Here is a 15,126-nt window from a genome sequence, read left to right on the forward strand (position 1 = left end):
ACAGATGCTCCTTCACTTATGATAGGATTTCTTCCCCATAAACCCATCATAAGTTGAAAATATAAGTTAAAAATATACTTAGACCAGATGCAGTGGCTCATGTCTGTAATCCCAGCAGTTTGGGAGGCTGAGGTGGGAGAATCACTTGAGCCCAAGAGTTCAAGATCAGCCTGGACAACAAAGTGAGACCCTATGTCTACAGAAAATAAAAAATTAGCCAGGCATGGTGGCGCACACCCATAGTCTCAGGTAATCGGGAGGCTAAGGTGGGAGGATCCCTGGAGCCTGGGAAGTCGAAGCTGCAGTGAGCCATGATTGAGCCACTGCACTCCAGCTTGGGCAACAGAGTGAGACCTTGTCTCAAAAAATTTTTTGAAATGTGTTAGGATCCTCCCTGGCAACCAAAACTTAAAAAAAAAAAAAAAAAGAAAGAAAGAAAGAAAGAAAAAGAAAAGAAAATGCATTTAGGCTGGGCGCAGTGGCTCAAACCTGTAATCCCAGCACTTTGGGAGGCCAAGGCTGGCAGATCACGGGGTCAGGAGATCGAGACCATCCTGGTTAACATGGTGAAACCCTGTCTCTACTAAAAATACAAAAAAATTAGCCAGGCGTGGTGGCGGGCACCTGTAGTCACAGCTACACGGGAGGCTGAGGCAGGAGAATGGCGTGAACCCGGGAGGCAGAGCTTGCAGTGAGCCGAGATCGCGCCACTGCACTCCATCCAGCCTGGGCGACAGAGCGAGACTCCATCTCAAAAAAAAAGAGAATGCATTTAACGCTAACAACACAGAAAGATAGTCCCTGACTTACCATAGTTCTGTTTTTCTTTTTCTTTTCTTTTTTGAGACAGGATCTTGTTCTGTTGTCCAGGCTGCAGTGCAGTGGTGCAATCACAGCTCACTGCAACCTCAACTTCCTGGCCCCAGGTGATCCTCCTGCCTCAGCCTCTCAAGTAGGTGGGACCACAGGCACACACCACTCCATCACTCAGCTAATTACCACTCCATCACTCAGCTAATTTTTTTTTTTTTTTTTTTTTTAGATGGATCCTTGCTCTGTTGCCCAAGCTGGAGTGCATGGCACGATCACGGCTCACTGCAACCTCCGCCTCCTGGGTTCAAGCAATTATCTTGCCTCATCCTCCCGAGTAGCTGGGATTACAGGCATGTGCCACCATGCCCGGCTAATTTTTTTGTATTTTTAGTAAAGACAGGGTTTCACCATGTTGGCCAGGCTGGCCTCGAACTCCTGACCTCAAGTGATCCACCCACCTCAGCCTCCCGAAGTGCCAGGTTTACAAGCATGAGCCACTGCACCCGGTCAATTTTTTTTTTTTTTTTTTTTTTTGAGATGGAGCCTTGCTCTGTCGCCCAGGCTGGAGTGCAGTGGCGCCGTCTCTGCTCACCGTAAGCTCTGCCTCCCAGGGTCACGCCATTCTCCTGCCTCAGCCTCCCGAGTAGCTGGGACTACAGGCGCCTGCCACCACACCTGGCTAATTTTTTTGTATTTTTTTTTTTAGTAGAGACGGAGTTTCACTGTGTTAGCCAGGATGGTCTTGATCTCCTGACCTCGTGATCTGCCCACCTCAGCCTCCCAAAGTGCTGGGATTACAGGCGTGAGCCACTGCGCCTGGCCTTTTTTATTTTTTATTTTTTTAATTTCTCGTAGAGACGGGGTCTCCCTATGTTGTCCAGGCTGGCCTCAAACCCCTGGGCTCAAGTGAGTCTCTTGCCTTGGCCTCTCAAGTGCTGGGGTTACAGGCATGAGCCATTGTGCCTGGCCCCTTTTCTCTTTTTTTTTTTTAGAGACAAAGTCTCACTATGTTGCCCAGATTGCTCTTGAACTTCTGGGCTCAAGCAATCCTCCCACCTTGGCCTCCCAAAGTTCTGGGACTAAAGGTATGAGCCACCACACCTGTCCCCTGATTTTTCAACTTTACAATTGGTTTATATGAATAATACACAGCAGACAGAGCTCTCTGTGGATCACAGACAGAATGCCTCTGTTATGAAGTCCCATCAAGTCCACCAAGCCCTGTACTTTATGTAATTTATTTTAGCAGTAGTGTAACTCCCAGGTACTCAAAACAGCAAGGCCTTTTAAAGGATACAATGCCTGTATAATTTCTAAGACCTCTGAACTTCTGCACCTGACTATTCCCAGTAGAGATGTCTGCTTTTCCTGGAGTGTCTCCATAATCACAACTACCACCAGCATGGATATTTCCAGGAACTTTTCCATTTCTAAAGAGCTATCCTGGATATTTTACACTTTTTTTTTTTTTTTGAGACAGGGTCTCACTCTTTTGCCCAGGCAAGAGTACAGTGGCATGATCATAGCTCACTGCAGCTTTGAACTCCTGGCTCAAGTGATCCTCTCACCTCAGCTTCCCAAGTAGCTGAGACTACAGGTGCATGCCACCTTACCCAGCTAATTTTAACAATTGTTTGTACAGATAGGTTCTCATTATGTTCCCCAGACTGGTCTCAAACTTCTAGCCTCAAGCTATCCTCCTGCATTGGCCTCCCAAAGTGCTGGCATTATAGGCATGAGCCACAGAGCCCAGCTACCTGGATATTTCAAATATCTCCATATTCTCATCCTTCATCTACTATATTAAGGATGGCAAAAATGAAGCTGACATTCAATAATTCAGTCCCACTCTAGGTCCATAAGAAATGTGCCTACCTTAATATGCTTAAGACCCTGATTCTTCTCATAATCCCCTTTTCAGAATTATCTTTTTAAAATTTTGCTCTTGTTCACCACTCTAAGGCCCTTACCAGTTTCAGAAAGAAAAAAAAACCTACCTTTTAATCCACAATTCAAAAAATGTTAAACAGGCCAAGTGAGGCGGCTCACGCCTGTAATCTCAGCACTTTGGGAGGCTGAGGCAGGCACATCACTTGAGCCCAGGAGTTCTAGACCAGCCTGGACAACATGGTGAAACTCTATCTCTACAAAAAATTTAAAAATTAGCCAGGCATGGCGATGCATGCCTATATGCAGGTATTCGGAAGGTTGAGATGGGAGAATCACCTGAGCCCAGGAAGTCGAAGCTACAGTGAGCCATGATCACGCCACTACATTCCAGCCTGGACAACCGAGTGAGGCCCTGTCTCAAAAAGAAAAAAAAAAAAAGATAAATAATGTGATCAAAATTAAGCCAATCCCCAACACTGAAAGGCTACTGGTTTCCAAGAAAGCACTTGTTCCTTAATCCCAATCACATAGGATCTCTCAGCAAAATTCAGGCTTTCAAGAGATGTTTTGTTCCCCTTGAAGTTCCCTCCCTCACCATGGCCCTTAAAACTCATCCATTCTTCCTCATCTCTCTCTTTTTTTTTTTCAGAGCAGAAGTGGAAGTTTATTTTAAAAGGCTTTATAAGAGGAAACAAATGAAAAATTTGCTGCTAGAGACCCAAGTGGGTGCCTGAAGGTCCAAGAGAGAAAAGACCTTCATCTCTCTTCTTAAAACTCATTAGAACAAACTTTTTCCCAGTCACAGTCTCCTTCTGCTTTTCCCATGGACTCCCTATGTCTGCAATGATATTTTCAGAACAGACAACCAACATTATGAGGAACTTCAGATTTCTTCACAGCTCTGCTCATTAGTCTGAAGGTCAGTTCTGGCTGCCTGTGTAGCAGCAGGCTCCCGCCAAAGTACAAACCTGCCACCAGGTCTATTCCAGCAGGGCAGGCCTCAGAGATAGGAAAGAAAACACTCTGGCAGGAGAGAAGGTGTCGTAAAGACAACAATAATCAAGTAGCTTTACTCACGCTTGAACATACAGACATACAACACAGTGGTAACAAAGAGTGGGGGCAATTCTGTTTAAATTATTTGTATCAGTCACTATCTTTTAAAGTGTGATTTTAAAAAATTTATTCATATCCTGCCTTATCTGGAAAAGAATTTGAGGTAATTTAGCACTCACTACATTACAAAAAATACCATCTAGTTTGTGAAGTAATTGTACAATAAAAGATCTTCTAAAAATCAAAGAACGTGAATTTCTTCCACATTAAAATCCAAGAGTGATTTCCTTTTTTTTTTTTGAGTCAGAGCCTCGCACTGTCGCTCAGGCTGGAGTGCAATGGCGCAATCTCAGCTCATTGCAACCTCCGCCTCCCGGGTTCAAGCAATTCTCCTGCCTCAGCCTCCAATGTAGCTGGGATTACAGGCGCCCACCACCATGCCCGGCTAATTTTTTGTATTTTTAGTAGGTATGGGGTTTCATTATGTTGGCCAGGCTGGTCTTGAACTCCTGACCTCGTGATCTGCCCACCTCGGCCTCCCAAAGTGCTGGAATTACAGGCGTGAGCCACTGCTCCGGGCCATGATTTCCTTTTTTAAAAAAGTTCATTGAGAGAGAGAGACACACCGCGCAGGACTGAAAATGGTCTAAGGGGATTCATGACAGATTTCAGAAACCATGATGAACAGAATGGCCCCAGAGAATCCCTAGCTAGACTCTTTCATCAACAGGAATGATTCCAACATGAAAGTGATACCACCACAGGATCCAGCTAGTCCCAGTTTCACTCTGTCATCCAAACTGGAGTGCAGTGGTGCAGTCTTGGCTCACTGCAGCCTCAACCTCCCAGGTTCAAGTGATCCTCCCACCTTAGCCTCCCAAGTATCTGGGACTACAGCAATATGGAGAAGGCATCAAGAATGTACTTCATTCACCCGCCAACAGTATAAAGAACTAGAAGCTCTGTTTAGCCAGACCATGTTCCCAGACAGAAATCTTCAGGAGAAACTAGCTTTGAAACTCAACCTACCAGAGTCAACAGTAAAGAACCCAGTGTCATGGTAAATTGGAGAGGATGTGAGATGATAACCTGGCTGTTTTCACTCAGGAGAAGCCTGGAATGCCTTCTCCAAGAACAGACCACAATCTCCCCTCTTCCCCCACTCCCAGGTTTGGTTTAGGAACCGGCGATTCAAATTGAAGCATCAGCAGCAGCAGCAGCAGCAATCAGCAAAGCAACCGAACCAGATACCTTCCATCCAAGAAGAATGTGCCCACCTCCCCCAGAACATCCCCCAGTGCTTATGCTTTTTTTCCCGTGGTTTCAGATTTCTACAGCTCCCTTCCACCTCAGCTCTTAGACCCTTCCAATTGGGCATGGAACTCTACCTTCACTGAGAGTCCCACAAGTGACTTCCAAATGCAAGATACTCAGTGGGAGAGGCTGGTGGCCTCAGTTCCTGCTTTGTACTCTGATGCCTATGACATATCCCAAATCATAGAACTGTATAATCTTCCTGATGAGAATGAGATATCCAGCTCTTCTTTCCACTGTCTGTATCAGTATCTCTCACTCACAAAGTACCAGGTAGGAGGACAGGGTTCCTCTCTCAGCACCTTTGCTGGTCTAGCTGTAGGCCTATCTCCCACACAAACCTGGCCCAGTATGATAAGGCAAGGCTTTAAAGACTACAGTCTAACAGACAGCCTGGAATTCCAGAAAACCTCCAATATGGTAGACTTTGGATTTCTCTGACCAGAGTACTAATAAATATGGACCATTTAGAAAAGAGGTCTTCTTGCATCTTACACATGAAAAAAAAAAAAAAGTTCATTAGCAGCAAAAGTTCAAAATTGGAAAGAGACAGATTACAGTGAATTTATGGAAAAAAATAGCACATCTTCATCAGTATCATTTTTGTGTTTCCTTTTGGAAGGGCAGTGAAATAACAGCTACTTTAATAAAGGATCAGACAAATGTGACTTAGTTAAAAAATCCTTCAGTAAATCTAAACTAGGGCTTTTTGCTCTCCTTAGGGCCTCCCTACCTAACCCTATGTGAGACTATCAAAGGAATAATAAAGCAGCAAGTGTAAAAGCCACTTTTAAGCTATTTTTTTAAAAATTAATATTTTGGCCAGGGGCAGTGGCTCACACCTGTAATACCAGTACTTTGGGAGGCTGAGGCACGTGGATCAATTGAGGCCAGGAATTCAAGACCAGCTTGGCCAACATGGCAAAACCCATCTCTACTAAAAAAATACAAAAAATTAGCCAGGCGTGATGGCACATGCCTATAATCCCAGCTACTATGGAGGCTGAGGCAAGATAATCACTTGAACTCAGGAGGCGGAGGTTACAGTGAGCCGAGATCATGCCACTGCACTCCAGCCTGGGCAACAGAGCGAGACTCTCTTCTCTCTCTCTCTATATGTGTGTGTGTGTATATATATGTGTATGTGTGTATATATATGTGTGTGTGTATGTATGTATGTGTGTGTGTATACACACACACACACACACACACACACACATATATATATATGGAACTGCTGGGCTCAAGTGATTCACCCGCCTCGGCCTCCCAAAGTGCTGAGATTACAGGCATGAGCCACCACACCCAGACTATGCTAATTTTAATTGAGAAATAAATAAGAGTGCCTTAAAGATAATGAAACATTTTAGAATATTAAATTCTAAAAACTATTTAAATATGCTTACAATCAAAAAGGTATCTTAATAATGGCAAATATGATATAAACACTATATATTTTTAACTGCTTCAGAAAATAAAGATTGTTTAGGAGGAAACACAAATCCCAAGCTCTTCTTAAATTACACTAATTAAACTTCATATTTACTATAAAAGTTATAGGACAAATGCATATAAAACATTGTATTTTATAATAAAACTTATAACAAATAATTACAAATAAAATTTATAATAAAATGTATAAAATGTAATATAAATACATTTGATACAAATATTTAGTATGTTATTAATATGGAGGACAAAAAAATTATCCTTCATTAGCCAACCGACTAATGGTCTCTATTTCTTCTATTTTGCCTGAGAAATATTGAAGTAATCTATAAAAACTAAAAGCAAGACCACAATTATCCGCAAGGACAGAAGGCCTTCTGATCCAGTTCAATAGAATATGCCACAGTTCTGAGACTCCATGCTTCTAAGCAGGTCATCCATGGAAAACATAATTCATCACTATAGAACAAATTATCTAGATTTATCCAGGCTACAAATTTGTCTTTTCATCACATCTTTTGAACATCTAGTTCCAAATGACAGCAAATTCCTAATATTCATGAAGCAGAAATAACATTCTCTGGTTCCAATTACCACTCTACCAGCCATACTGGCTATTTTTCTTGATAACAAACACCCCCTGCTTCAAGTGGCAAAGAGAACTACTCCTCATTTTTATGTTTCTTTAGTAAGAAGCGTTGTTGGCTCTTCCTAAGTTATTGAAATTAGAATACACTAGGGGGAGGAAGGTAACTATGGAGTTATATTTTTAACTGGAAAACTTTAGCATTTGGCCAAATAGCTAAACACTGTTCCAAAGGACAATTTCATTGCCCACATGCAGATGATGTGGCCTGCAGAACAAAAGCTATCGCTCAGCTATCCTTCTCCTTCAAACGAGATCAACACTAGTAACCAACTGGTGCAGCAATAAAGGACAGCAGAGAATAGGTTTCAGTACATATGTGAGGATGTTACAGAAAGGACTCTGTACGAACAGAATAGACTCTTTATGCAGAATGGATTCTATGGCCAGGGATGTTTGAACTTTGACTTTCTCTGCATTTAAAGACAGCTTAACTTCTTTTATCTAAGCACTAAATACTTATTAAGGAATTTTCTTTTTCTTTGTTGTTTTTTGAGATGGGAGTCTCACTGTGTCACCCAGGCTGGGGTGCAGTGGCATGATTTCGGCTCACTGCAAACTCCGCCTCCCGGATTCACGCCATTCTTCTGGCTCGGCCTCCCAAGTAACTGGGACTACAGGCACCTGCTACCACGCCTGGCTAATTTTTTGTATTTTTAGTAGAGACGAGGTTTCACCGTGTTAGCCAGGATGGTCTCGATCTCCTGACCTTGTGATCCGCCCGCCTCAGCCTCCCAAAGTGCTGGGATTACAGGCGTGAGCCACTGCGCCCCACCCTTATTAAGCAATTTTCATTAAAGCCTACACGCATCAGAAGTGGGCCCAGAAAAGATCCAGTTCACCTCAATGGGTGTTTGAACATCCCTGGCCATAGAATATTACCCAGGTAGTAAACACAGTGTAATTGAAACTGGAGCAGTTTAATCTTTTTTTTTTTTTGAAATGGAGTCTCACTCTATCGCCCAGGCTGGAGTGCAGTGCACAATCTCCGCTCACTGCACCCTCCGCCTCCTGGGTTCAAGTGATTCTCCTGCCTCAGCCTCCTGAGTAGCTAGGATTACAGTCACACACCACCATGCCCAGCTAAATTTTGTATGTTTAGTAGGGACAGGGTTTCACCACGTCGGTCAGGCTGGTGTCGAACTCTTGACCTTTGAGCCACCCACCTTGGCCTCCCAAAGTGTGGGATTACAGGTGTGAGCCACCGCGCCCGGGCAGTTTAATCTTTAAATATCATTCCAACAAAGACCAGAATGGAAAGCAATATGGCTTTTTTTTTTAATAGTTAAAAAAAAGTAGAGGCAGGGTCTCACTATGTTGCCCAGGCCAATCTCAAACTCCTGGGCTCAAGCAAGTCTCCCGCCTTAACCTCTCAAGTGCTGGGATTAGCAATATGGTTTTAAAATGATCTTAGGCCAGGCACAGTGGCGCATGACTGTGATCCCAGCACTTCAGGAGGCCAAGGTGGGTGGATCACTTGAGGTCAGGAGTTCAAAACCAGCCTGGCCAACATGGTGAAACCCTGTCTCTACTAAAAATACAAAAATTAGCCAGGCGTGGTGGTATGCGCCTGTAATCCCAGTTACTTGGGAGGCTGAGGCAGGAGAATCGCTTGAACCTGAGAGGCTGATGCTGTAATGAGCCGAGATTGTGCCACTGCACTGCAGCCTGGGGGACAGGGTGAGACTCTGCCTCAAAAAAATAAAAAAAGAGCAGGCCAGGCATGGTGGTTCACACCTATAATCCCAGTATTTGGGAGGCCGAGGTGGGTGGATCACTTGAGGTCAGCAGTTCCAGACCAGCCTGGCCAACACAGTGAAACCCTCAAAAAAAAAATTTACAAAAATTAGCCAGACATGGTGGCGCATGCCTGTCATCCCAGCTACTTGGGAGGCTGAGGTTACAGTGAGCCAAGATGGCACCACTGTACTCCAGCCTGGGCGACAGAGCAAGACCCTGTCTCAAAAAAAAAAATAATAGGCCGGGCGCGGTGGCTCACTCCTGTAATCCCAGCACTTTGGGAGGCCGAGGAAGGCAGATCATGAGGTCAGGAGATCGAGACCATCCTGCCTAACATGGTGAAACCCCATATCTACTAAAAATACAAAAAAAAATTAGCCAGGCGTGGTGGTGGGCACCTGTAGTCCCAGCTACTCGGGAGACCGAGGCAGGAGAATGGCCTGAACCTGGGAGGTGGAGCTTGCAGTGAGCCGAGATCGCGCCACTGCACTCCAGCCTGGGCGACAAAGCGAGACTCCATCTCAAAAAAAATAAAATAAAAATAATAATAATAATAATACAGAAAAATGATCAAATTTTCATGACAAAGAGGAGTGGTTTGGAAAACAAGGAAAGTCTAAACAAACTGAACTAGCTTGAACTCATTCATTCTTTTAAGAAATACCTGAGTGCCTCTTTTGTGCCAGGTCTGTTCTAGCCACTGGGGATACAGCAAGAAGGAAGACAAATCCCCTGCCTTCATGATGATTCTTTTCTAGCCCAAGAGACAGGACAAAAAATGTACAAATATACATGGTTATGGGGATAATGCCTAGGTCAGAGCCTTCTTATAGAGAGAGCAATGAAGGAGAGAGTAGCATAAAAGAGAAGTAAGGGCTAGATTGTGGAGGGCCTTACAGGACTGCATTAAAAAGTTTGGACTTTATTCTAAGTGAAAGTAGAAATCACTGGATGATATACATCTATTTTCTGAGACAGATTCTCACCCTGTCAACCAGGCTGGAGTGCAGGGGTGCAGTCATGACCCACAGCAGCCCCGAACTCCTGGGCTCAGGTGATTCTCCCACCTCAGCCTCTCAAGTAGCTGGAACTGCAGGTGCACGCCACCTCACCCAGCTAATTTTTTGTATTTTTTGTAGAGATGAGGGTTCGTCATGTTGCCCAGGCTGGTCTCGAACTCCTGACCTCAAGTGATCCACCTGCCTCGGCCTCCCAAAGTGCTGAGATAATAGGCATGAGCCACCACACCTGGCTCATTAGATGATTTTTAAGGTGCATAGCAGAATCTGAGATATTTTCTAAATATGAATCTGTATATATTCAGGACAGCTTGAATCTATACTTCAGGGTAAAAAAATTAAAAATAAAAAAAAAAAATGAATCTGCCTGCTCCATGGAAAATGGAGGAAAGCAGGAGCAGAAAGACTGGTTAAGGGAGATATTGCAAAAGTCAAGGCCAAAGCCAGTGGAATTTTGAAGTAGTTTGGCAGAGGTTGCCATGATAATCAGAGTTAGACAAACCAGTTAAAGAGCTGCCAGATTCATTTTAAAAGAAGATAACAGTTCCATTTTCTTAGGAACTTAACTAGTAGAAAACAAATATATCTCAATTTAATTTAAAAAGAAGACTCCATTAAAATGAAAACTATCCTGTTTACTATTATTAATATATATATATATTTTTTTTTTTGAGACAGAGTCTCACTCTGTCGCCCAGGTTGGAATGCAGTGGTGTGATCTCAGCTCACTGCGACCTCCATCTCCTGGGTGAAAGCCATTCTCCTGCCTTAGCCTCCTGAGTAGCTGGGATTACAGGTGCGTGCTGCCACAGCTGACTAATTATTGTATTGTTAGTAGAGACTGGGTTTCGTCATGTTGGTCAGTTTCCTGGTCTCAAACTCCTGACCTCAGGTGATCTGCCCATTTTGGCCTCCCAAAGTGTTGGGGTTACAGGCATGAGCTACTGCGCCCAGCCATTAAAAATTAATTTTTTTTTTTAAGAGACAGTCTTGCTCTGTCACCTGGGCTGAAGTGCAGTGGTGTGATCATGGCTCACTGCAACCTCGATTTTCTGGGTTCAAGCAATTCTCTCACCTCAGCCTCCCCAGTAGCTAGGACTACAGGTGCACACCACCATGCCTAGCTAATAGTGTTGTGGTTTTTTTTTTGAGGCGGGGTCTCACTATGTTGCCCAGGCTGGTCTCAAACTCCTGCGTTCAAGCAATCCTCCTGCCTCAGCCTCCCAAAGTGCTGGGATTACAGGAGTGAGCCACTGTGCCCAGCCATTAATATTTAAATTTTTTGTAGAGACAGGATCTCACTACATTGCCCAGGTTGGTCTCAAACTCCTTGGCCTCAAGTGATCCTCCTGCCTCAGCCTCCCAGAGTGCTTGGAATACAGGTATAAGCCACCTCACCCAGCTGTGTGGGAGCATTATTAAAGTTTTTTTTTTCAGACAGAGTCTTGCTCTGCTGCCCAGGCTGGCATGTCTCAGCTCACTGCAACCTCCTCCTCCAGGGTTCAAGTGATTCTCCTGCTTCAGCCTCCAGAGTAGCTGGGACTACAGGTGTGTGTCACCACACCCGGCTAATTTTCGTATTTTTAGTAGAGATGGGGTTTCACCATGTTGGCCAGGCTCGTCTCGAACTCCTGACCTCAAGTGATCTGCCTGCCTTGGCCTCCCAAAGTGCTGGGATTACAGGCATAAGCCACCGTGCCTGTAATCCCAGGCACTGCACTCCAGCCTCGGTGACAGAGAGAGACTCTGTCTCAAAACAACAACAACAACAAACTATTTCATCATATATTTAAGGATCAGTTTTTTAAGCAAGTCGTCTACTCACTTTCCCTACCTTGCTCCAAAAGCATAAGCATGAATTATATGTTAAATAACACCTTCCTGAACCTTGTCAAGGAAGTCCATGAAAAATACAGATTAAGATATAGTTATAAATAAAAATAAAAATTTACAACTGCAAATCAAAAAGTAAACTATGGCTGGCTAAGCTTACTCCTAAATTCTAATTCTAAAGGAATATTTCTCCAAACAGCAGGTGGATGAAATTTCAATGAACTCAAAGAACACTACAGAAGAGGGTAAAAACGTGTTAACTTTCTTCCTTGGGATTCCATCATGGTGACCGAGGGGTTACCAAGAATGAAATAATGGTTTAAAATAGAATGCTTCGAAACAGCAATGGTAGACTATTAACGAATGTATTAACTCTTTAAAACAAACAATCCAGTTATCCCTGGCCCACTTTCTTATTTTAGTCCTAGCAACTGAGTTACATAACCTGCAGAGTGATATCAAGAAGTCCCCGCTGTTGTGTCCTCATGTCAGTGAACAGAGGGAACTCTCCTTTATTATATTTTCAAAAGGTGAAATGTATGAAATTTCTGGGTGGGGGGAGATATCAAATGTCTGTGTGCCTGTGGTTATTAATAAGTTAACTACGAAGTAACTATGGAATAAATAATGCTTAAAAAGAGGGCAAAGATTACGCTTTAGGGTAACAACAATTGGACCCTCCCCAGATAATTCTAATTCATTGAGCGCTTGCATAACTCGAAGTTGAGTAAAAATTTTTGATGAAATATCTCGAGTACGAGGAGTTAGTCCAATGCAAAGTACAAGTATTGCTAAAAAGGATCCGGCCCTTTCCACTACTCATATCTTAATGTCAATACATAGAGAGAGTGAAGACTGCGAGTGCCAAAAAAAATGCAGAAACCTGACCTTGCCCACAAGTCGAATAGTTCTGCACCCCTCCCCCAGCTTCCCCGGGAGCCGGTTCACGCAATCCCTATTGGTCAGTCTGCTTATTCCAGCACCTGCCTGGCAGTGATAAGGGAATCTCCAGAAGACAAGAAGGTCTGAAAGGAGGCGGCCTGGGAAACTGTGAGGCCCAGAAGGACAGGGTTCGAAGAGGAAAAGGAGGAGTGAAGCTTCGGAGGGATGAGGTCGGGCGGTTAGGGGCTAATGGGGACATGGCTTGGGAGGACGGCTGGGGAACAGGGAAAGGAGATCTCTGGAGGGCCCAGGTGAGGTGACAGGGTGAGGGCCGCCGGCGGGCAGCCAAAAGAGAAGAGTGAAGGGGCTGGAAGGCCTAGGAACGCGGAGAAAGGCGAGCGGAGCTGTAAGGCGCGAGAAGGGCCGGGGCTGCAAAGGTTGGGGCTGCAGGGGCGACAGGGGCGACAGGGGCTGCAGGGGCAGGGAGGGCAGGGACTCAGGGGCAGGCCAGAGGGTGCGGACTCACGTTCTCCCACCAGCAGGATCCGCACGTCTTTCTTCATGTCGGCGGCTCTCGGGGGCCGGCCTCCGCCCGCACGCATGGAGTGGACTCCTCTCACCAGGAGCACCCACCCCACGGCGCCACCTGCCAGCCTCTTCGGCCGCCGGGGCCCGCCGCGCCGCCCCCTCAGTTGCTTCCCCGCAAGACAGCCGGGACAGCGCCAGCTCCGCCTCCTCCGGCCCAGCGGGCTGTGGCGGCGGCGGCGGCGGCGGCTGCGGCGGGGACGACGGCACGCGGCGAGGGACACGCGCTTTCGGAACGCGAACGCTCTCTGCGCCGGAACAGCGCTCCCGCTGTCAGGCCGCCGCAGCGCAGGCCCAGGGAGCCTCGCCCACCCTCCTTTGGGCACCGCGACCCCGGAGACACTTGGGCCAGGAATTTGAATGGCGGATTCCCTGCTTTAACCCCGTTTATTTTATAGATAGGGACAGAAATTCCCTGTTCAAAGTCACATAGCTAGAGCTTGGCAGTGACTCAGAGCAGGGATCTTCTCACCAGACCATAAACTCCGGGAGGGCAGCGATCAGCTTGCATGGTTTTCAGCTGCGTCCCCACGTTATTGGATAGGGCCGTCAGAAAATGCTTGATCGAGTAGGGCGACTGGCTCCCAGGATCCGGCGCTTTCCACTCCCCAAAGCCCGTCACCCTAGTTGCTTTTGCCTCTGATGCTTATAAAATACGATTATAAGATTCGTTTTTACGCTGTGTGAACAGACTCCTTTCTTTATAACCAAACTAAGTGACCTTTTTTTCTGTCTATGTAGTTTATTTTATGGCAGGGTTTTCGGACACTCTTCTTTACTCAGGCTTACCCGGCGTAATGCTAGACACGGAGGTGGCACTGGATAATAAACTCTAGATGATTTTTCTAACATTGCCTTAATTTTCTCGTGACCCTCTCCATCTGGAGGAATTTGTTGTTACATGCTTAATGTTTGGTACACAATGGCAAATATATATATATACATACGCGTGCGAATATATATCACATCCCTAATACTTGGCACACAGTGGGAAATATAAAATACATAAATTAATGAGGAAGCACTATCTGTGCATAATGTACATTTTTTCTATCTTAAATATTACACAATAAACACTTAAAGGGAATGAAATGTGCGTAATACCAACTTCCCTTTCTCCTAGGAGAAGTCATGTGGTCTCTTGCAGCAGTTAAGAGTTGCTGGCAAATTTCCTGGGTTTGAATCTAGGCTCCACATAATAGCTCTGTGATCTCGACTAAGTGCTTTTATTTTTACTTCCCTCAGCCACTGTTCCTTCTTCTGTAGCATGGAAATAATGATGATAATACCTTCCTCTTGAGATGGTTGTGAGTAATAAATACTATAATACTTGTCAAGCATTTGGTACAGTGCCAGACTCAGAGTGTGTGCTCTACTGATCTCAGCTATCATTATTATATTAAAAAGTCACTAAAAAGTTGTAATCCACAGATTTTTTGTTTTGTTTTGGTTTTGTTTTGAGACGGAGTCTCGCTCTGTCGCCCAGGCTGGAGTGCAGTGGCGCAATCTCGGCTCACTGCAAGCTCCGCCTCCTGGGTTCACGCCATTCTCCTGCCTCAGCCTCCCGAGTAGCTGGGACTACAGGCGTCCGCCACCACGCCCGGCTAATTTTTTTTTGTATTTTTAGTGGAGACGGGGTTTCACCGTGTTAGCCAGGATGGTCTCGATCTCCTGACGTCGTGATCCGCCTGCCTTGGCCTCCCAAAGTGCTGGGATTACAGGCGTGAGCCACCGCGCCCAGCCTAATCCACAGGTTTTGAGGCAAATATGTTGTTGTGTTTACTGCAGAATTTCACCATCTTAGTTATTTGATGTCCATAAGGAGCATAGGGGAGAAAGCCCTTTCAAAAACAACTCTATCCCTGTCCGTGTTAGGAAAAAGAGGGAGATGGGAAAGAC

At 45.1% G+C, this 15,126-nt stretch overlaps 1 protein-coding gene and 1 pseudogene across 45 annotated transcripts in view; one reads left to right on the forward strand and one right to left on the reverse strand.

The window, feature by feature from the left end:
• Nucleotides 1–13,449, reverse strand: part of RHOT1 (ras homolog family member T1) — a 109,709-nt gene extending 96,260 nt beyond the window's left edge. For 6 of the 45 annotated variants that reach the window (XR_008540159.2, XR_010153239.1, XR_010153240.1 and 3 more), the window contains exon 1: nt 13,169–13,390. Coding sequence is in view for 26 of the 45 variants with exons in the window: in XM_063799660.1 (XP_063655730.1) it covers nt 13,169–13,244 (76 nt within the window). In the remaining 19 variants the exon portion in view is untranslated. Of the gene's footprint in view, nt 1–2,810; nt 2,958–3,039; nt 3,116–9,572; nt 9,722–13,168 lie in introns of those variants that run through there. The other 39 variants (XM_063799656.1, XM_063799657.1, XM_063799649.1 and 36 more) reach the window with 22 other exon arrangements.
• Nucleotides 4,437–5,514, forward strand: LOC100612905 (arginine-fifty homeobox-like; annotated as a pseudogene).
• Nucleotides 13,450–15,126: the final 1,677 nt, after the last annotated feature.

This window comes from Pan troglodytes, chromosome 19 (assembly GCF_028858775.2).
Source record: "Pan troglodytes isolate AG18354 chromosome 19, NHGRI_mPanTro3-v2.0_pri, whole genome shotgun sequence".
Lineage (NCBI taxonomy): Eukaryota > Metazoa > Chordata > Mammalia > Primates > Hominidae > Pan > Pan troglodytes.